The sequence below is a fragment of the Platalea leucorodia genome (genome assembly GCF_965183815.1).
Source record: "Platalea leucorodia genome assembly, chromosome: 1".
Taxonomy (NCBI): Eukaryota; Metazoa; Chordata; class Aves; order Pelecaniformes; family Threskiornithidae; genus Platalea; species Platalea leucorodia.
In genome coordinates, this window is record NC_138823.1 from 981,191 (window position 1) to 1,001,509 (window position 20,319).

The 20,319-nt window shown below is 64.6% G+C and overlaps 3 protein-coding genes across 3 annotated transcripts; 1 reads left to right on the plus strand and 2 right to left on the minus strand.

Annotated features, from left to right (window-relative positions):
• Positions 1–1,554: 1,554 nt before the first annotated feature.
• On the minus strand, positions 1,555–10,890 carry RECQL4 (RecQ like helicase 4; the record flags this gene model as incomplete). The annotated part of the gene is made up of 24 exons (XM_082315600.1): positions 10,566–10,890; positions 10,152–10,185; positions 9,583–9,692; positions 9,065–9,208; positions 8,302–8,933; positions 7,732–7,831; positions 7,018–7,147; positions 6,684–6,803; positions 6,260–6,397; positions 6,090–6,182; positions 5,831–5,967; positions 5,587–5,670; positions 5,223–5,411; positions 4,938–5,120; positions 4,631–4,820; positions 3,797–4,074; positions 3,576–3,713; positions 3,188–3,344; positions 2,970–3,099; positions 2,626–2,798; positions 2,320–2,506; positions 2,045–2,198; positions 1,794–1,896; positions 1,555–1,676 (listed from the first exon to the last, which is right to left on the minus strand). The coding sequence occupies exons 1-24, from the start codon at positions 10,647–10,649 to the stop codon at positions 1,555–1,557; spliced, it is 3,810 nt and encodes a 1,269-aa protein (XP_082171726.1). The 5' UTR covers positions 10,650–10,890.
• Positions 10,891–11,019: 129 nt separating this feature from the next.
• LRRC14 (leucine rich repeat containing 14) lies at positions 11,020–14,691 on the plus strand. The gene is made up of 4 exons (XM_082322244.1): positions 11,020–11,051; positions 12,416–12,752; positions 13,039–13,674; positions 13,907–14,691. The coding sequence occupies exons 2-4, from the start codon at positions 12,436–12,438 to the stop codon at positions 14,472–14,474; spliced, it is 1,521 nt and encodes a 506-aa protein (XP_082178370.1). The 5' UTR covers positions 11,020–11,051; positions 12,416–12,435; the 3' UTR covers positions 14,475–14,691.
• Positions 14,692–14,839: 148 nt separating this feature from the next.
• On the minus strand, positions 14,840–17,477 carry LOC309595402 (UPF0598 protein C8orf82). Its single transcript, XM_082322303.1, has 3 exons — positions 17,225–17,477; positions 15,995–16,043; positions 14,840–15,466 (listed from the first exon to the last, which is right to left on the minus strand). Exons 1-3 carry the CDS (start codon positions 17,363–17,365, stop codon positions 14,976–14,978), a joined length of 681 nt encoding a protein of 226 aa, XP_082178429.1. The 5' UTR covers positions 17,366–17,477; the 3' UTR covers positions 14,840–14,975.
• Between the last annotated feature and the right edge of the window lie 2,842 nt (positions 17,478–20,319).

The following is a 20,319-nucleotide window of genomic DNA, read 5'->3' on the forward strand; positions in this document are numbered from 1 at the left end:
GCCGCGCTCGGCCGGCGCGTCGCCGACGTGGACCTGCGCTCCCCGCAGCCGCTGCCAGCAGCAATCCTGCCGGTTCTTCACTACCACGGCCGCCACGGCGCGGCGCCCGCCCAGGTCGACGCTCCACCAGGGTTCCCGCTCCCTCAGGGTGCGGGCGCAGGAGCCGTGCTGCCAGACGCCGTCCCGGTTGCCGTCCACTGCGTTGGCGGCGATGCTGATGTTGGGGAAGACGGAGGACTGGCTGGCCGGCCGCCCCAGCGCCGCGTTATAAGCTGCCGTGAGGAGGGTCAGCCCATCACCAGGGCGTCCTGGCGAGGCTCCGTCCCACTGGGATGCTCCCGCCGGTGAGGAAGGGCGGAAGGTTTGGGACTCACCAACCGGCGGGATGAGGCAGTCTTGCGCAGCCGCGTCCTGAGCCAGGACCTTGCCGAGCAGCAGCAGAGCCCAGGGCAGGGCCATGGCGCGGCGGAAAGGGGACGCGGCGGTCGCGGACCACCGCCCCCGGTGTATCCCAAGCCCACCGGCTCCCGTGGGCGCTTACCACGCGTCGCTGCCAGTCCCTCTCCGATGCTCTGGCCACCGGCACGCCCTCACTGCCTCCCTGCTCCGGCACGGCGCCGGGAAAACCTAAAGAGAAGAGGATGAGGAGGAAAACTCTGGCGCCGTGGCGAGCCCTTGGCTTTTACCACCTGTGCCGTGGGTCGTGCCGTGGGTCGTGCCGCGAGCCGAGGTTTTCTCCGGGGCTGGAGGAGGAGGGATGGAGGAGGCTGTGTGGCGCCGGCGTCCCTCGGGGACGGCGCGGGCTCGGCTCCACCGGTTAATGTTTAAAAGGATTTTGGCAACGTGGCGTGCCATTCCCAAACCGCGGACGACACCGCGCCGGGGAGGGACGGCGCGTCCCGCCGGATCCCAGCACCCGGAGGAAACTGGGGCGTGAAGTTCTTCAGTTCGAAACCGGTTTCCACCCCAGCCCCGCGCCGAGGGGGTTTCGGTTGTCCGAGAGCTGCCGGTGGTGAAAACCAAAGTTTTTTGGGGGGGGTGGGAAGGGCTTCACCCCCCCGAGGCAGCGGAGAGGTGGGTGCTGGGGGAGGAGCACCCAAATTTTGGCTGGAAAGGGGTAGGGGAGGAGGGCGGCGTGCCGGGGCGGCTGCTCGCTGGGGCGGCGCGGGCAGGGGGCCAGCGCCGCGGCGGCGCCTGGGCGCGGTGGCACCCTCGTCGCGCCGCCGCCACGGTGATGGACCCCCCTCCATCGCCACGGTAACGGACATCCTGCCCCCCTATCGCCGCGGCAACGCACCCCCCACCCATGGTGCCACCTCCCCGACATCGCCGTAGTAACGACACCGCGACGTCTCCACGGCAACGCGGGGGTCACCCCCCAGCGGATTCGCTCCCCCGAGCGCAGGCAGCAAAGTGCAGGCAGGGGCAGGGTTAAAGCTCAGCGCCCTTTATTAATTCCTCGATAAAATCCAGATAAAACATCCCTGCCGGCGCAGGCAGCGCCCCTCCGCAGGCAGGGCAGGCAGGGCAGCCCCGCCATTTTGCCACCTGCCCTCACCTGCTGGCCAGGATCTCCTCGGTGGCCAAGCGGGCGAGGCGGTGGAAGTCGAAGCGGAGATGTTTCCTCCAGAATCGGCGGTCGCGGCCGTAGATCTGGGCAGGGAAACAGGGGCTGCCTGCGGGGAGCGGGCAGAGAAGCCCCGGGTTAGAGCAGGGGACAGGCAGGGGCAGGCAGGCGCCGGAACGGGGTGGAATCAGCCCAATTCGGCACCCGACCTTCCCGTTTTTCTTACCGATGCCGTGAAATATCCTGGCGACGGCTCTGCCGGAAAATTTCTCGTCCTGGCGGACGGCGAGGAAATGGCGGATGTCGGCGCGGATTTGGCTCTCCCGCAGCTGCGAAGGAAAGGACGTGGCGGTGAGGAAGGCGCCGTCCCTCCTCTTCCTCACCCCAAACCCATCCCCGGGGTCTCATCTACGCCGGAGTTGCCGCGTACGGGAAACGCCGGCCAAAGCAGCCCCCAGGAAAAGTGGATTTGCTCACTTTAGCGTCACTGAGATCTTCCTCTTCCTCCTCTTCCTCGCAGCCGCGCTCAGCCGGCTCCGTCTCGAAGTAGTCGCTGAGCAGAGCCTTCAGCCGGGTGCTCCTCTCCTCTTCCTCATCGGCAGGGTGAGGGTCGCAGGTCTGGAAGGCCACGCTGCGCCCCAGCGTCAACCTCCTCCCTTCCCAGTACCAAAACTGGTGCCAAACTGGGAGGGAGGGCAACGGGGGGGGGGGGGGTTCGCGGGGGTTGGGTGGTCTCCTCCAGCCACGCTCACCTCTGGAAGGCCCGGAAGCAGGCGCGGAGGTGGCCAAGAGCCGTCTTCTCCCTGGCTACCACCCTTCGGTGGAGGAAATCGCAGACGGCATCCAGCTCCCGGTCGCTGAGGTCGCCGTAGGCGCGTAGGTGGAAGGAGAGGCTGCCAAATTCCACCAGGACCCCGCTTTTCCCTGCACCGCCGCCGTCTGAAGGCACCAAGAACCGGTGGAGCCGGCGCTCACCAAAATCCGGCGCCCACCGAGACCCATCCACCCGCCGGCGGCGGCGCGGGGAGGGATTTCCCCGGCAGGAGGAACGCCGGTACCTTGCCGCAGGCGCGGATCCCACTGGAGCTGGCGCAGGGCGCGTTTCACCAACGGCACTTCCCAACCCATGGAATCGCTCAGCGAGACCACGTCGAATTCCAGGGAGCCGGCGTGGCCGCGGTCCCTCCCCGCCAGGCGCTCCCGCGCCAGGACAGCGGCGACGGCAGGAGAACTGAGGGCGGGAGACCCCAAAAACCCGTTGCCACCGCGGCTCGGAGCCCACTTTTACCTCCGACGGAGCCCAGGGTCGCGGCGCAGCTCCCACCCGGCGGAGGTGACGCCGCAGGGGCTTCTCCCGGTACCGGGAACGCCGCGGCGTTCGCACGGGGGGGGGAATTCTAACCTCCGCGCCGCAGCCTGGAGCTGCCGGGGTCCCCCGTAGCAGAGGAGGCGGCAGGAGGAGTAGGTGGGAGGCAGCAGCTCCAGCCAGCGCTGCGGGTGCAGCTCCAGGTAGCACAGGAGGGTCTCGATTCCTGCGAGAGGAGAGCGGGGAGCTGCGGAGGGATCCCCGTTCCCTTCGGGATCTCCGCCGGCATTGATCTGGGCCGATTTTCCCCTCACCTTCCTCTCGTACATCCAGGGATTCCACGGTTTCTTGGATGGGAATGGCTCGTTCGTGTTTGTAGCACACCCGCCGCCCGCTCTGCTTCCTCGCGCCGCCCTCCTCCTCTTCCTCCTCCAAGAACTCGGCCGTTTGGGCGTCCTCCCCCTCTCCGGCCTGCGAGGGAGGCGGCGGGCAGTGGCACCGGCTCGAGGACGGGCAGGCTCCTGCCTTCCTTTTCCAGCCCAACCGCTCTCCCGCCCCGATCCTACGCCTCGCCTCCCCTCGACTGATTTAACCCCCCCTGCCGCGGCCACCCAACAATTAAAGTGTTTTAACCGCGTCGGCTCGTTATTTAACGAGTTAAAAAGCTGGGAAGGCCACGGGAGCGGAGCCCCTTTTCCTCACCCCGACGACGTCCTGGTGCTGCCGGTGCAGCTCCAAGCATTTGCAGGGAGAGAAAATTTTCTGCACCAGCTTCTTGACGGTAAAAAAATCCACCGTGTCGCCGTAAATGTGGCGCCGCAGCTCGGGGAGATCCCCGCCCTGGGGAGACAGCGGTGAAACTTGGGGGGAAACCTCCCCAAAATGTAGGGGAAATCCCTCCCGGTCCTGCCGGCGGGTTTTACCTCCGGGTCCAAGAAGAGATGGCAGCGAGCCGGCTCGCCGTCGCGCCCTGCCCGGCCGATCTCCTGCACGTAACTCTCGAAATTTTTGGGCATGTTGTAATGTACGATGCCGCGGACGTCCGATTTATCCAACCCCATGCCGAAAGCCACCGTGGCCACCACCACGCGGAGTTGGCCGCTCATAAAGCTGCTCTGGACGCGGCGGCGTTCGGCGGCGGATAGGCCGGCGTGGTAAGCGTCCGCGATCCACTTCAGCGGGCGGCGGACGCTCTTTTTTGCTGGGGAAAAAGCAGAAAGAGGGGTTTTAACGGCGTTTAATTCGCGATTTTGGGCGGCAGGAGCGCGATTTTTGGGCGGCAGGAGCGCGATTTTTGGGCGGCAGGAGCGTAGCTGCTCATTAAATCAGGGAGGGAAAGTTTGGCAGCGGGACGGCAGGAGCTGGCCCAGCTTCGGCCAACAAAGTGGGTGAGGATCCCTGTGGCCAAACGCTTCCGGAGCTCGGCCGTGGATTTTGAGGGAAAATAAAGACTCCAAGTCGCGGCTACGAGGTTCCAAGAAGAAAAAAAAAAACCCCGCGGAGGCGCACAACGACGGTGCTAAACCCACCGCCGAGCATCCGTCGTTATCGGCTGGCGCTAGAAAAATCAAAGCCTGGTTTTAAGGCTCTGGCGCGGGAAGATAAACGCTTTGCGCCCAATCGCGCCGGATTTCGGGAATCAGGAACCTCCGGCAAGCGCAGCTCGTTCCCTAGGGATTCTCCGTTCCGGCGTGGATTCACCAGAGGGGATGTTTTGGGCTCGCGCTCCTTTCGGAGAGCGAGGCCGTGCCGCCTACCCTTCGTTTTCTTCCTTTCGGCAGCATGGCGCTCCGGCTCCCCGGCTCCGGCGGGCTCCCGGAGCGGCGTTCCTTGGAGGCAGGTCCGGATGAGCGCCGCGACCCGAGCCGTCTCCTCCCGCCGCGTGCAGTAGACGATGATGGAGTCCAGGCACCCGAAACGCTCGCCCCGCAGCAGGGAGATGAGGGCCTGCGGGCATAAAAAAAGGGGGGGAAGTCCCCCAAACCGGTTTGGGATCTCCCCTCCTATGAGATCCAGCGCCGCAGCAACGAATCCGATTCCTTCGGCTCCGTCCTCGCTCCCTACCTGATCCCTGTCCCTGTCCATCGAGACGGAAAGGCGCAGGTTTGGGGGGACGGCGGCGGAGCGCACCGTTATCCCTTCCTCCGGCGGGATGCCGAGGTGTTGGGCTACGTCCCGCGCCGTGGCCAGGGTGGCGGTCGCCGTCAGCCCCAGGAAGCAGCGCACGCCCAGGCGATCCCGGAGAACCTGCCGAAAAGGAGGAAAAACAAGCAAAAAAAAAAAAAAAAGTGGGAATCCAATATCCCTCCTCGCTCCGATGGGTTCCTTGCCCTCGGGATGGGCTCGTACCTGGCAGAGGCGCAGGTAGCAGGGACGGAAATTGTGGGACCACTCGGAGACGCAGTGAGCTTCGTCGATGCAGGCGAAGGCGACGGGCGGCAGGCGATCGGCGGAGGGCAGGCAGCTGGATCCCGATCCGCTTCCGCCGACCACGGCTTCGGGAGAGAGCAGCAACACCTGCGCTTCGCCCTGTCTCACCTACACCGGGAATACCGGATCGGGAAACAGGGATCAGGGAGGAGAGGGACACGAGGGGTGCTTGATCCGCTCTCCCGAGGGAATTGGGATCTGGCGCCACGGATCCGGGATCACGGGCAGCGCCGGGAACACCCTCGCGTGCGTGCTTCTCCCCGGAGAGTTCGGATCCCCTCACCTTTTCCATCACCGCTTCCCGTTGGATTTTGGTCATGTTGGAGTGGATGCAGACGGCTTTCAGGCACGACGGCAACCCCGAGACCTGGAAGCAAAGCCCGTCACCCGGCCACGCTGGCCGCTGGTGGCTCGGGGGGGACCCCCCTTGGTAGCCACCTCCCTGTGAGCCTTTAACCGTGGCAACGCGCATCCGGCGGCGTCCTCGCCGGGATTGGGGTGGGAAAAGCGGGATATTGGAGCGATACCTGGTCATCCATCAGGGACACCAGCGGGGAAACGACCAGGGTGACGCACTTGGAGCGCCTGCGGTAGAGGTAAGCGGGGAGCTGGTAGCAGAGGGACTTCCCCATCCCCGTGGATAACACCACCAGCGTGGAGAGGCCTGGAAAAACAAGGGGTCGGGGACTTCGTTTGGGGACACCGCGGCCACCTCGCGCGGGAGGGGAGGACGGGGAAGCCCAAACCCCCGTGGAGGAAGGGAGAGCGCGGGGGAGACGAACCCACCCGAGAGGATCCTCATGACGGCCATCTCCTGGCCTGGGCGGAAGGAATCGTAGCCCAGCGTCTTCAGAGCCGCAAACACCTCCTCCGGCGTCGCTGCGGGGGGACGGAGCCGCCGTCAGGAGGGGGACAAGAGGGGACAAAGCCACCCGGCCGCGCTCGGAGCCCCGTACCTCGCACCTTCCCGTCCGGCCCCGGCTCGTAGAGGGGCTCCACGGGCGCGGGGGGCTCGTACGCCGGCCTCGGCGCCTCCGGGCAAGCCGTCGCCTCCAAAACCTTCCTGGATTTTTCCCAGTCGCCGCTTCCGCTCTCTGCCGGGGACGAAGGCGGCAGTCGGGACCCGCAGGCGGCTTTTCCGACCCGCAGGCGCGAGCGCGGTGAGCCTGCTTGGATTTTAGGCCGGCGTTCCCGGAGGAGACGCATCCCGGCTGCCCCAAACCCACTTTTTCAATCCCAGACAAACCCTCCGGGAAGCACGACCGAACTTCCCACGCGGAAAAGCAATTCCACATCTCTGGGAGTTCATCCCGGAGCCAACCACAGCGTGTCAGCGGAGAGCGAAGCGAACCGGCAGCCCGGCAAACCGCGGAGCCTCACCGGAGAGCCGGCGGCAGCCGGCGGCGGTCCCGCGAGCCGCTTCTTCCAGCGTGGGCAGCGGAGCCTCCTCCTCCTCCTCGGCGCGGCCGCTCTCCTCCGGCGGCGGGCCGGCCGCGGTCTCTGCGGGCGAGAAGCGAATCCCTTCCCTACTTCAATCCACGGGAAGGAAACCGCCTCGGTTTTCCCCCCTTTTCCCAAAAAATTAACCTTGGAAAGCCATAAGAGAAGCCACAGGTGGGAAAACCTGACTGATGTTTCCCGATGAGCCAAACCCGGCCCGCAGATCTACCAAAAATAATAAAATCCCCCCGAAATCCGGCGCGTGGAGCCTTACCTCGGCCCCGGCACGCCGCCGCCCAGTGCCCCGTCCCGCCGCAGCTGAAGCAGACGTCCGAGCTTCGGGCGAGGGATCCGCCGCCTCCGCCGAAGCGTTCCGCTTTCTTCTGCCACTTCAGCTTCCGCACCTGCAGAACAGAACCGGCCCTCGCTCGATTTTGTATTTTTTCTTTTTTTTTTTTTTCATAAACTTATATTTTATGAAATATAATTTCATAAAAATTATGAAATCATGAAATTATGAAAAGCCCCGGCACTGGGTTTTTGCCAAAGCGCTGCGTAAACACCGCCAAGCGTTAAAAAACAACGGCAATTTTCTTCCGGCTGATGCTGCCTCTCCCAGAAATGATCCCAAAGGATTTGATAATTAAAAGGGAGATATTAAAAAAAAAAAAAAAAAATTCCTAGGTTTTTGTTGCAGAGCAGAAGCTGAAAAGGCCGAGAAGTCGGGAAGGGCAGGGAGCCGAGCCTCCTGCCGGCGCGGTGACGCCTCAAAAATAAAGATAAATTAACTAAAAAGGTAAAATACGGAAATTCAAAGAACAACGCGAAGACGAGCGAGAGCTGGGAGAGTTTTAAATCCATCCTGACCTGGATAAATGGGACTGGAAATGGGTTTGGGGGTGAGAGCGGGCGAGCAGCGCCGTCCCGTCCGGCGGGTGGCTTTCGGTGACGCCGGGGGAGACGCCGGCGGCGCCGGGGAGGCCGTTACCTGCTTGCGAAGGCGATTTCCCCGCAGGGCGTAACCTCGGACGTGCGATTTCTTCTTCAGGTTCAGCCTGACGAAGTTGCCGCCTCTCTGCGGAGCGGCTCTGCGGGGAGAGAGGGTGGGCAGGACCCCCCTGCCTGCCTGCGGCCCTCGTTTTTTCCCCCCTGCCAGCTCCTGCCTGCACCCAGCGCGGGCAGGAGCGGGCAGAACGCCAGCGCCCTGCCCGCAAAACAGCTTTGAGGGAAATAAACTCTAAATATTTCATCCCTTAAAGGCGGCCGAAGGCGACGCGGAGGCACGGGGGGAGGCAAAAGGCGCGCAGGGGTTAATTATGCAAGAAAATCGCGCTCAACAAACCCCCAAAACTTATTCCTTCCCCTGCAAAATTCCCGGCTGAACGCAAAAAAAGCAGGAATTAAGGAAAAAGCGTCTCGCTGCTTATAAAAATCAAGAGGAAAAAGCCCCCTCGGCTGCCTCAGCGTCCTTTTCTGACCGCGTTTTGGCAGCGCTGCAGCCCTCGGTTGATCGGGTTTGATTCCCGGCTCCGTTTCCGCGGCTGGCGGCAGGACCTACCTGGCAGCGACGGCTCTGCGGCTGGATCCGGGTTTCTCCTCTTCCTCCACCTCCCCCAGGAGGTTTTCCGAGGGATGCGGCACCTCGCTCTCCTTTTTGGCTGCCACACGCTCTTCCTCCTCCTCCTCCTCCTCGCTCTGCTTCGTCGCGCCGGCAGCGCCAAACTCTCCCTCGGCCGAGCCCCGGCGGCACCGCCTGAGCTTCGCCGGAGCTGCCGCGCCGTCTCCGCCATCTCCGCGTGGTCTTTTCCTTCCGGAATCTCCCACTGACTCTTCCCGGCTGCCCGGCTCCTGCGCGGCGCCCGCCATCGTCCCTTCGTCCCCCGGTGTTCCCTGGCACCTCCGGAGCCAGGCGGGATCCAGCGAGCCCAGCGTCCGCGCCACCGTCCGCTTCAGCTGCTGGAATTTATCCGCTGGCGGCACCGGCGGTGGCAGCGGCTTCGATCCCGCGGCGAGGATGATGGGGGCCAGCCCCGACACCGAGGGAGGAAGGAGGAGATCTCCTGGTTCGCCTCCCTCGCTCTGCGAAGCCTCCGCCGGGGTTTTGTCACCATTCTCCGAATTTGTCCGAAGGTTGGGGACAATCGGGGGCCTCCTGGGATTTGGGGTCCTCCTGGGAGTCAGGGGCATCTCCTGGAAGGACGGACAGGGGGGGAAAGACAGACAGACGGAGGTCAGACCGTCCACTGAAACACTGTTCCCCGCTTCCAAATGGAACGGGCTTCTCTCCGCGCCGCAAGCGCCGATCCCCGGCCGGCCCTGACCTTCCCGGCAGCTCCCAGCTTGGATTTCAGCTTCATCCCGTAGTACTGCGCCGAGGTTTTCGGCACGGCGCGGCCGGGGCGGCTCAGCCCCGGGGTTTTTGGCTGCCGGTTCAGGTGTGCGCCCCAACAACCGGAGTCCGGCACCTGCAACGACACCGCAAACCGTTAAATCCAAACCATTAAATGCCAAAACTCCGTTAAATACGAATATTTCGGTCAAAAACCCACGAATCGGATCGTGAAGACGCGCTCCGATGCTTCCGAGAGCAGAAAGGAGCTCTGATGTCGTCGCGCCGCAGCACCTTGCGGCTGTGGGCATCGCATCCTGCGCGTTTTGGGGTGAAAACCGCGTCTCCGGGGCATTTAATGCCTCACCCTGAGCACAGGGGCTGGCTCCATCGTTGCCTCGTTAAGAGGCTGATTAAAACGAGCCCGCGCTTTCAGCAGCCCGCAGTCTCGGGGGTTTCGAGGCTCCTGGGGACAAAACCCCCAGGAAAAAGGGGGGGTTTCTCCAGTACCTGCTCCGCGGTCGGGGTCTCCTGCGTCGCCGGCCGGCCGGAGGGGCTGAGCCGGGAGGGATCCGCCTCCCCGCTCTGCCGCTTGAGCGCCTTGTACTCCCTGTAGAGCCCTGCAACGCGTTGGCAAGGTTGGTTTGTGGCGTTACCGGCAAACGCCGGCGGTTCCCACGCCGGGAACCGGCAAAGCGCGTCGCCAAAGACCCCTCCTGACGTCGAACTATCCCGAGGGTGAGGGTTGGGCTCGGCATGAGGGGGTCACCCCCTACCCATGGGGCACCCACAGCTCTGGGTGAGCGCTCCAGGCACCCGTGAGGGGAACCCAGAACCCCCCAGGACCCCAAAATCCCACCCCAGAACCTAAAATACCCCCCCAGAACCCCAAAATCCTGCCCCCCCGGGCCCCCAAATCCCCTCCAGACCCCAAAATCCCCCCCCGGACCCCAAAATACCACCCTCCCAGACCCCAAAATCCCCTCCAGAACCTAAAATCCCCCCCCCAAGACCCCAAAATCCCCCCCCCAAGACCCCAAAACAGCCCCGGGGCAGGGGCTGACAGGGCTGGCACTCACGCCTGGTCTCCTCCGGAGCTGCCTCGATGTCAGCCTGCGAGGCAAAGGCATTTAGAAACCCTTATTTGAGGCTACGGAGCAAATAATTATCATTTTCTGCTGCAGTAGAACGACAGAGAGGTGTTATTTTTTGCTGTTTGGGGTTTTTTTTAGAGGAAAGCGGGGCTGGGGCAGCGTCAGGCCCGTTCCCGACTGCGGGGTGCCCGTTCCCCTGTGATTTCTTTAACGTAGGTAGAAAAATGCCGCCGGGGAGCCTCTTTTGGCTTTAATATTGTGGAAAAAGGGGCAAGAGGGAGGCTGCTGGGGTGCGGGGCCCCCGGTAAACGGGGCTCCCCCGGTCAGAGCCCACCCCACCTGGGCAAAGGGCCCTTTGCCCATCGGTTCCCCCCCCCCCCCCCCCATCACCGGGGTTACCTGGCCGGGTTTCCTCCGCCTCTCCCGGAGGAAGGCCGCTTCCCACCGCTTCAGCAGGGCCTTCACCTCCTGCTGCCGCTCCATGGAGCCCAGAACGGGGGGGCCCGGAGCCCGGTACCGGTTCCTTGGGGTCTCAGAGCGGGGATCCGGAGCCTCCTGGGGCTCCGGGAGGGAACCCGGGCATCCGGTCCCCACAGCGGCGGCGGAGACCCGAGCGCCCGGGCCTCAGAGCGGCGGGAGAACGAACCTCCCGCTCCCGCTGCGCCTCAGCCAATAGGAAGGGAGAGACAGGCGAAGGACAGCGGTACGAGCCAATCAGCGGGTGAGGAACGCCGGCGTCGCCGAGGAACGGCGTTGGGCCCGCCCCCGCCGCTGGGTCTCGCCCGCTGATTGGTGCGGGGGCGGTGCTGGGCGCTGTCGCGCATGCGCGGAGGGAGCGGGGAGGCGGCGGGGGCCCGGCGGGCAGCGGGGGGCTGCGGGCGCGCGGTGAGTGGGCGGGGCCGGCGGGGGCCGCCATGTTGGGGGGGGCGGGCATTTGGGGGGGGTCCCTGGGGGGGGGGGGCGAGTTTTGGGGGGGCTGGGGGGTCCCTGTGACGGCGGGTGTGAGTTTGGGGGGGTCCCTGGGCGGGGCGGTGGGTTTTGGGGGTCTCTGTGACGGGGGGGTGGGTTTGGGGGGGCCCCTGTGAGGGGGGGGTGGGTTTTGGGGAGGATCTTTGTGTGTGGGGGTGGATTTGGGGGTCTCTGTGAGGGGGGGGGTGAGTTTGGGGGGTCCCTGTGTGTGGGGGGTGAGTTTGGGGGGTCCCTATGAGGGGGGGTGTGAGTTTGGGGGGTCCCTGGGCGGGGGGTGTGAGTTTGGGGGGGTCCCTGGGCGGGGGGGGGTGAGTTTGGGGGGCTCTTGTGAGGGAGGGTGTGGGTTTGGAGGGGTCCCTGTGAGGGGGAAGGGGTTTGGGGGGTCCCTGTGATGGGGGGGGGTGGGTTTGGGGGGTGTCCTTGGGAGGGGGGGGTAGGTTTGGAGGGGTCCCTGGGCGGGGCGGTGGGTTTGGGGAGCTTTGGGGGGTCCCTGTGATGGGGGGGGTGGGTTTGGGGGGGTCCTTGGGAGGGGGGGGTAGGTTTGGGGGGGTCCTTGGGCGGGGCGGTGGGCTTGGGGAGGTTTGGGGGGTCCCTGTGATGGGGGGGGTGGGTTTGGGGGGAGGGCTGGGGGGGTCCCTGTGAGGGAGGGGGGTGGGTTTGGGGGTGCTTGGGGGGTCAGGGGGGCTGGGGGGGGTCCCTGTGGTGGGGGTGGGTGGGTTAAGGGCTTTGGAGGGTCCCTCTGGGGGGGTGGGGGGGTTTTGGAGGGTCCCTCTGAGGGGCAGGGTGGGTTTGAGGGGGCTAGGGAGGGTTAGGGGGGCTGTGGGGGGTCCCTGTGACAGGGGATGGGTTTGGGGGGGTCCCTGTGATGGGGAGCGGGTTTGGGAGGCTGTGGGGGGTCCCTGTGACAGGGGATGGGTTTGGGGGGTCCCTGTGACAGGGGATGGGTTTGGGGGGGTCCCTGTGACGGGGGGTGGGTTTGGGGGGCTGTGGGGGGTCCCTGTGATGGGGGGGGTGGGTTTGGGGGGGTCTCTGTGACGGGGGGTGGGTTAGGGGTGCCGTGGGGCGCCCCTTCAGTGGGGGGCTCTACCCTCCTCCCACAGGGCGCCTTTTTGGGGTGGGGACCATCCCAGTAAGGGGGTGCCCCTCCGCCGCGGGGCTCCCCCCTCGCTGCCGGACCCTCGGTGCCACCTTCTTCCCCCAACCCCCCCCCCCCCCCCCGGCAGCGTGGGGGCGCCCGGGGGTCCCAGCGTGTGTGTCCCCCCCTTTTTTCCTGCCGGCAGCCCCCTCGGCGCCGGGCGCCATGCTCTCCCTCGTCTTCCTCTGCGCCCGCCGGCTGGTGAGCCACCGCCCCGCCGCCCGCCGCGCCCTCGACCTCCTCCCCGCCGAACTCTACCCCGTCCTCTTCCAAGCCGCTTTCCTGGACGGACGGACGTTAACGCTGCGGGACATTGTAGGGACGTGGCCCTTCCCCGTCCTCAGCTTCCAGCGGTTGTTGGGACACCGCGACCGTCACCCGCTCCTCGGGGAGAAACCCAGTAAATTGGGCGTCCAGGCCGTCATCCTTGCCGTCGTGGCACATCTCCGCCGGGCGCTGGAGGAGTCCGGCAGCGGCACGAGGTGGGTGCCGGGATGCCGAAATTCCCTCGGGATGGGCGGGAGCCGTTTCCTTTCTCCGTGCGGAGATGGAGGTGATGGTGCTCATGCCGGGGCCGTCAGCTCCGGCCGCGGCGGCGGAGGAAGCCGAGGGGTTTTGCCGGGCTTGTTTACCGCATCGGCAACACGGGAGGAAAGCGAGACGGCGACCGTCGCCCCGCCGCGGGGCTGGAGCGCGTCGCCGGCAGCCGGTTATTTCCATTCCGCCGTTTCCCCGCTCGTTTCTTCACCGATTTCTTGTCTTTGCCAGCGAAAGACGGTGCCGCCTGCGGCTGCTGGACATGACGGGGCTCCAGGACGCCGACGCCGACCGCGGTCCGGAGGGGATGAGCCTGTGGTCCGGCACGGTGGCGTTGGCCAAAGCTTGCGTTGAGGTCTCCAAACACCGCAACGAGTGCCTGAAACGCGGTTCCAAACGCCGTAAAGGTCCCTCCGGCGCCTCGGCGGCCCCGCAACCCCTCGGCGTGGAGATCCGCGCCGATCTCTTCGTCAACGGCACCTCCTTCGGCATCCTGCGCGACGCCCTGCAAACCGGCGCCGCCGGCCCCCTGCGCCTCAAATGCCGGGATTTCCACGCCGAGGAGCTCTCCGTCGCCGGCACCGTCGGTTTGCTGGAATCGTTGGAACCTTCCGGCGTGCGGCGGGTGGATCTACGCTTCAACAACCTGGGGCTGGCCGGTCTCTGCGCCGTTTTACCGCACCTCGCCAGATTTCCCGATCTCCTCAGCCTCAAGCTGCCTTACAGCAACGTCGACGTGCGGCGGCTGGCGGCGGGGACGGACGCCGGCCTCCGGTGCCTCGCCGCGCAGCTGGGGAGGCTGCCCTGCCTCAAGGAGCTCAACATGGGATCCTCCAGGCTTTCGGGGAAACTGAGGCAGCTCCTCGGGTAAGTTACCGGCGAAGCGGATCCCCGATTTGGTTTTCTTTTCACGCCGCGGCGGGGTGGAGTGCACGGGTCCCGGCTCGCGCGGTTCCTCCGGGAATATGGGAATCGTCCCCGCCCCGTCCTTCCAGGATTTAATACGCGGGTTTGGCCGGCGGCGGCTCCCTCCTGGCTCGCAGCCGGTGCGGCGCCGGCCTCGGGGGGGGCTCACGGCTCGGTTTTCCCACCCCGGCAGCGACCTGCAGGCTCCCCTGGCAAGCCTGGAGCTGGCCTTCTGCTACCTCCTTCCCGGCGACCTCGCCTTCCTTTCCCAAAGCCTCCACGCTCCGGCGCTGAGGAAGTTGGACCTGAGCGGCCACGATTTCTCCGAAAATCTGCTCCAATCTCTCCGGCGTCTCCTGGAGGAGGCTTCGGCTTCTCTCCTCCACCTGGATCTGATGGAGTGCCGGCTGACGGACGCCCGGTTGGAGGCTCTGCTGCCGGCGCTCTGCCGCTGCTCCCGCCTCCGTTGCCTGGGACTTTTCGGCAATCCCCTTTCCACACCGGGACTCAAAACCTTGTTATGGAAAACCGCGGTTCTACCGGATTTACGCCTGGTCGTCTACCCTTACCCCGTGGACTGCTACAACTGGGAGCCGCCCCGGCTGCCCTCCGGCCGGCTCTTTGACGACGCGGTGGACGAGGAACGTTTTGCCGCAGTGAACGCTGAGCTGTGCCGGATGCTGGCGAGCTCTGGCAGAGCCGACGCCGTCTGGACCACCAGCCTCTACCGGCACGGCGCCCTCGACTACTTCTCCTTGTAGCTGGGGCGAAGCTTGGAGCCCTCCTCCCACCCCGTGGCACCCGGCGAACCGCCGCGGCCTCACCGCCATCCCCCAACCCCTCCTTCCCCCTAAAATTCGGTATTTCCTCCTCGTCCCGGTGTTTCTCTGGCACTTTTGTTGTCACCTGGTGCCGCCGTAACACCCCGCGGCGCCTTGCATCACTGCGCCGGCTACGGGCGTCTCGGCGCCGTGCTGATTAATTAACGCCGGGAGATTGATTAATAAATTGCTGCCGCTCGGCAGGTGCCGAGGAAGCGGAGTCCCGGCAAAAACCGTAACCGCGGTGCTGTTTACAGGTAGCCCTGACGATAACGCCGCGCTCGGCGCGAGGAAACGCCACGCCGTTTAACCTTTTTTTTCTTTTTTTCTCCTTAAACTACGGTGCGTCCCGGCGGCCGCGGCAGCACCCGCCTCACCGCGGCGAGCCGGCGCCGGGCTCCGCCGTCCCATCGCCGCGGGGGACGGTCGGGTGTCCCCAACTCAGCCCTGAGGCGGGGTGACGGGGACAGCCGGCGATTCCCCGGCACAACCCGATCCGCCGGCACGAAGCAACGGCAACAATTCCTCGGTGAGCCGGTAACGCCGCCCTTCCCAGATAAAATGCGTCGGGGGTTGCGCCGGGCCGCGGCCGTACTCGAAGCAGGGACTCCACTCGTAAGCCAACGCCGAACGCACCAAACCCACGCCGCCCGCTTTCGCTGGCGCCGGATGGTAGAGCCGCCCGTTTTCCGGTAAAACCATCAAACTTTCCGGTTGGAAGGGCACGACCAGGCGTTCGCCGCCGCCGCAGTAGGAGAGGAGCGGGATTTTGCCGGCCCGCGGCAGGATTTGGGTGAAGACGACGGGCCGATCGTCGCACCGCAGGAAATTCCGCTCCCGACCGCACGGCGAGAGGAAAGGGAATTCGGTTTCGTAGCGGCCGCTCCGGTTCGGTTCCAGCTGCTTGAAGAAGAAGGTGAGGAACCCTACGTCTGCCGGGACGGACAGACGGACGGACGGCCGTCAGCTCGCTCCCCCCGCCGGTAATTAACCCCCGCTGGAGGGGGAGGGGTTAATTAATGACCGCGGGGCAGGGGGTGTTCGTTAATGGGACGCCATTTTGGGGGGCTGGCGGCGGGGGGGAGCGCTCGGCGTGGGGGGGAGGGGGGGGAATTACCGCGCCGGGAAGCGCAAACGGGAGCGGTTAATTAAGAAGCTGCTTAATTAAGACGGTAATTAATATGCAAATAGCGCCCGGCAAAGCGCCCCCCCCGGCTGGAGCGGGGGGCTTCCCGATCCCCGGGAAGGATCGGATCCTGATTAAGGCCCAGATCCCAATTAAGGGGGAGGGGGAGAGGGGTTTTGGGGGGGATCCCACGGGATCCTGGGGGGGAGGGGTTTGGGGGCATCCCGTGGGATCCCGGGGCGGAGGGAGGGGTTTTGGGGGGATCCCGCGGGATCCTGGGGGGGGGGGGGAGGGGTTTGGGGGGATCCCGCAGGATCCCAGGGGATCCCGGTACCTTTGAAGCAGGTGATGAAGTTCTTGACTTTGGTGTCGTCCAGGAAAAGCTGCGGGGAAAAAAAAAACCCAGAAAAAAGCTTCACCCCCCCCCGAATTCGGCCCCGGCGGGTGCAGGGTCCGCCCGGGATCCCGTCGGGATCCATCCCGGCGCCGTCCGGGATCTGTCCTGAGTCCCTCTGGGGTCTCTCCAGGATCTGTCTTGGATCTGTGCGGGTTCTATTTGGGATCCGTCTGGGATCTCTCTGGGATCCGTCTGGGGTCTGCCTTGGATCCCTGTGGGTTCTATTTGGGATCTGTCCAGGATCTGGTTAGGATCTACCTGGGATCCGTCTGGGATCTGTCCTGGGTCCATCTGGGGTCTGTTTGGGATCCATCTGGGATCCGTCTGGGATCTCTCTGGGATTTGTCCTGAGCCCATCTCTGGGGTTTTTTGGGGGGCATCTGTCCGGGACCTGCCTGGGGGATCCACCTGCGCTCTGTCTTGGGCCTGTCCAGGATCCGCCTGGGATCTGTCTTGGGCCCATGTGGGTCCTATTTGGGAGTCTGGGATCCGTCTGGGATCCGAGCAGGCTCTGTCCTGGGTCCCCGCGGGATCTCTTTGGGATCTGCCTGGGGTTTGCTTTGGGTCTGCCCAGGATCTGGCCTGAGTCCGTCTGGGGTCATTTTGGGATCTGTCTGGGATCTGTCCTGGCTCTGTCTGGGATCCATCTAGGATCTGTCCTGGGATCTCTCTGGGATCTGTCCTGGGATTTGTCTGGGATCTGTCCTGGGCCTGTCCTGGCTCTGTCTGAGATCCGTCTAGGATCGGTCCTGGGATCTGTCCTGGGATCTGTCCTGGCTCTGTCCTGGGATCTGTCTGGGATCTGTCCTGGCTCTGCCAGGATCTGTCCTGGGATCTGTCCGGGATCTGTCCGGGATCTGTCCTGGGATCTGTCTGGGATCTGTCTGGGATCTGTCCTGGCTCTGCCAGGATCTGTCCTGGGATCTGTCCTGGCTCTGTCCGGGATCCACCTAGGATCTGTCCGGGATCTGTCCTGGGATTTGTCTGGGATCTGTCCTGGCTCTGTCCGGGATCCACCCCGGCTCCACGTCTCGGGCCCACGCGGGCTCCCTTTGGGATCCACCCGGGCTCCGTCCGGATCCCCCAAGGGGATCCGGTGCTCCCGCCGCCCCCCCCAAGGACACCCCGGATCCCCCCGATCCCCCCGATCCCCCCCGGCCCCCGCACCTGCCCCTGGTGATCGATGTAGTAGAAGTACTCGCGGGTGCGGGGCCCCGGGCGCTGCCCCTGCCGGTAACCGGGCCCCGGCCCCGCCGCCCCGCTCGCCCCGGGACCGAGCCGCAGCCGCAGCGCCGGCGGCAGCCGCATCCCCGCACCCGGACCCGCACCCGGCCCCGGCCCCGGCTCCGCACCCGGCCCCGGCCCCGCACCGGCCCCGGCCCCGGGCCTGGACCCGACACCGACCCCGACACCGACCCCGACCCCGGAAGTGGCGCCGGAAGCGGCCCGGTCCGGTCCCACGGTGGCACCGCTCCGGGCGGAGCCTGTCCCGGCCCCGGGGAGCCCGCGCCGAGGGGCGCCCGCGGGCACCATATAGACACCCTGAGCCCCTATAGGCACCCAGAGCCCCTATGGGCACCCAGAGCCCCTGTAGGCATTCACAGACCCCTATGGGCACCCAGAGCCCCTATAGACACTCACAGACCCCTATAGGCACCCAGAGCCCCTGTAGGCACCCAGAGCCCCTATAGACACTCATAGCCCCTATAGGCACCCAGAGCTCCTATAGGCATTCACAGACCCCTATGGGCACCCAGAGCCCCTATAGGCACTCATAGCCCCTATAGGCACCCAGAGCCCCTGTAGACACTCATAGACCCCTATGGGCACCCAGAGCCCCTATAGACACCCAGAGCCCCTATAGACACTCACAGACTCCCCCCATAGACACCTACACCTCCTATAGACACCCATAGCCCCTATGGGCACCCACCCAACCCTATGGACACCCATAGCCCCTATGGGCACCCATGCACACCCTATAGACACCCAGAGCCCCTATAGGCACCCAGAGCCCCTATAGACACTCATAGACCCCTATGGGCACCCAGAGCCCCTATAAGCATCCAGAGCCCCTATAGGCATGCACAGACCCCTCTGGGCACCCACCCAACCCTATGGACACCCATAGCCCCTATGGGAACCCGTGCGCACCCTATAGACACACAGAGCCCCTATAGACACTCACAGACCCCCATAGACACCTACACCTCCTATAGACACCCATAGCCCCTATGGGCACCCACCCAACCCTATGGACACCCATAGCCCCTATGGGCACCCATGCACACCCTATAGACACCCAGAGCCCCTATAGACACTCATAGACCCCTATGGACACCTACCCAACCCTATGGACACCCATAGCCCCTCTGGGCACCCAGAGCCCCTACGGACACCCATGCACCCCTATAGACACCCAGAGCCCCTGCGGGCACCCACAGCCCCTGTGGACACCTGTGTGCACCCTATAGACACCCAGAGCCCCTATAGACAGACACTCATAGACCCCTATGGGCAGCCACCCAACCCTATGGACACCCAGAGCTCCTATGGAAACCCACAGCCCCTATGGACACCCATGCACACCCTATAGACACCCACCTGCCCCTATAGACACCCAGAGCCCCTACAGACACTCACAGACCCCCATAGACACCCACACCCCCTATAGACACCCATAGCCCCTGTGGTCACCCATGCACCCCTATGGACACCCATAGCCCCTACAGACACCCAGAGGCACTATAGGCACCCATGCACACCCTATAGACACCCCCCCCCCAAGACTTATACTCCCTATAGACAGCCTGACCCCCCTACAGACACCCACCTGGCCCTATGGACACCCATAGCCCCTATGGACACCCATGCACCCCTATAAACAGTCATAGACCCCTATAGACACCCATGCACACCCTATAGACACCTGCACCCCTATAGACGGCCATACCCCCTATAGACAGCCATCCACTCCTATGGACACCCATGCGCCCCTATAAACAGTCATAGACCCCTATAGACACCCATGCACACCCTATAGACACCTGCACCCCTATAGACACTCATAGCCTGTATGGATACTCGTGCACACCCTATAGATACCCACCTGGCCCTATGGACACCTGTAGCCCCTATAGGCACCCACGCACCCCTATAGGCACCTATACCTCCTATAGGCACCTATAGCCCCCCATACTATCTGTACACACCCACCCACACCTATAGATGCACCCACACCCCTATATAGCCCCACGTGTCCCTATACACCCCCACCTGTGTGCCCCTACAGACACCCCACGCCCCTATATACCCTCATGCCCTCCCTGTGCCCCCTATACGTACTCATGCCCTCCCTACGCCCCTCCCCTGCACCCTCGTGCTCCCCTATAGAACCCTCCCCGCCCCGAGCTCCCTGTGCACCCCCTCTACACACCCTGGGCACCTATACGTACCCCTATATATGGCCCTGTGGAGCTTTATGTACCCCGGGGGGGGGTCTCAGTACCCCTATAGACACCCTCTCCACAGCCTATGCAGCTTTATGTACCCCTACCCTGTGCTCCCCCATCTGTGTAACCCCTACACACCCCCTATACACCCCCATACACCCTGTGCGCATCCCTCCACCCCCCGGGCGGTACGTATACACCCCATACGTCCCCATACACCCTGCCCCAGGCACCCTATACTGCTTGCAGGGGGAGCCCTATACACACTCTATACAGCCGGGGTGATGGGGGACGACCATATACACCCCTATAGGGGCTGTATGGCGTGTGGGGGGTGCCCCTATACAGCCTGTGTGTTGGGGGACACCCATATGTGCCCCTATAGAGGCTGTATGGCGTGGGTGGGGTGCCCCTATACAGCCTGAGTGGTGGTGGGCGACCATATACACCCCTATAGGGGCTGTATGGCGTGGGGGGGCTTCCCTATGCGGCCTGTGTGTTGGGCGATGACTATATACGCCCCTATAGGGGCTGTATGGCGTGCGTGGGGTGCCCCTATACAGCCTGCAGGGCGGGGGACACCCATATGTGCCCCTATAGAGGCTGTATGGCAGGGGTGGGGTGCCCCTATACAGCCTGAAGGGCAGGGGATGACCATATACACCCTATAGGGGCTGTATGGCAGGGGTGGGTGCCCCTATACAGCCTGTGTGTTGGGGGGCACCCATATACGCCCCTACAGAGGCTGTATGCATGGGGGGGCGGGCTTGTATAGGCCCCTATACGGCTTCCCTAGGCCCCTATATGGCC

Bases quoted from the DNA above. Each gene is read 5' to 3' on its own strand.
- LRRC14 (XM_082322244.1), top strand. From the start codon at position 12,436: ATGCTCTCCCTCGTCTTCCTCTGCGCCCGCCGGCTGGTGAGCCACCGC. The intron at 12,753-13,038 runs GTGGGTGCCGGG...TGTCTTTGCCAG, and splicing joins GAGTCCGGCAGCGGCACGAG to CGAAAGACGGTGCCGCCTGC. The intron at 13,675-13,906 runs GTAAGTTACCGG...CCACCCCGGCAG, and splicing joins AAACTGAGGCAGCTCCTCGG to CGACCTGCAGGCTCCCCTGG.
- LOC309595402 (XM_082322303.1), bottom strand. From the start codon at position 17,365: ATGCGGCTGCCGCCGGCGCTGCGGCTGCGGCTCGGTCCCGGGGCGAGC. The intron at 16,044-17,224 runs GTGCGGGGGCCG...TTTTCCCCGCAG, and splicing joins ACATCGATCACCAGGGGCAG to CTTTTCCTGGACGACACCAA. The intron at 15,467-15,994 runs GTACCGGGATCC...CCGTCCCGGCAG, and splicing joins CTTCATCACCTGCTTCAAAG to ACGTAGGGTTCCTCACCTTC.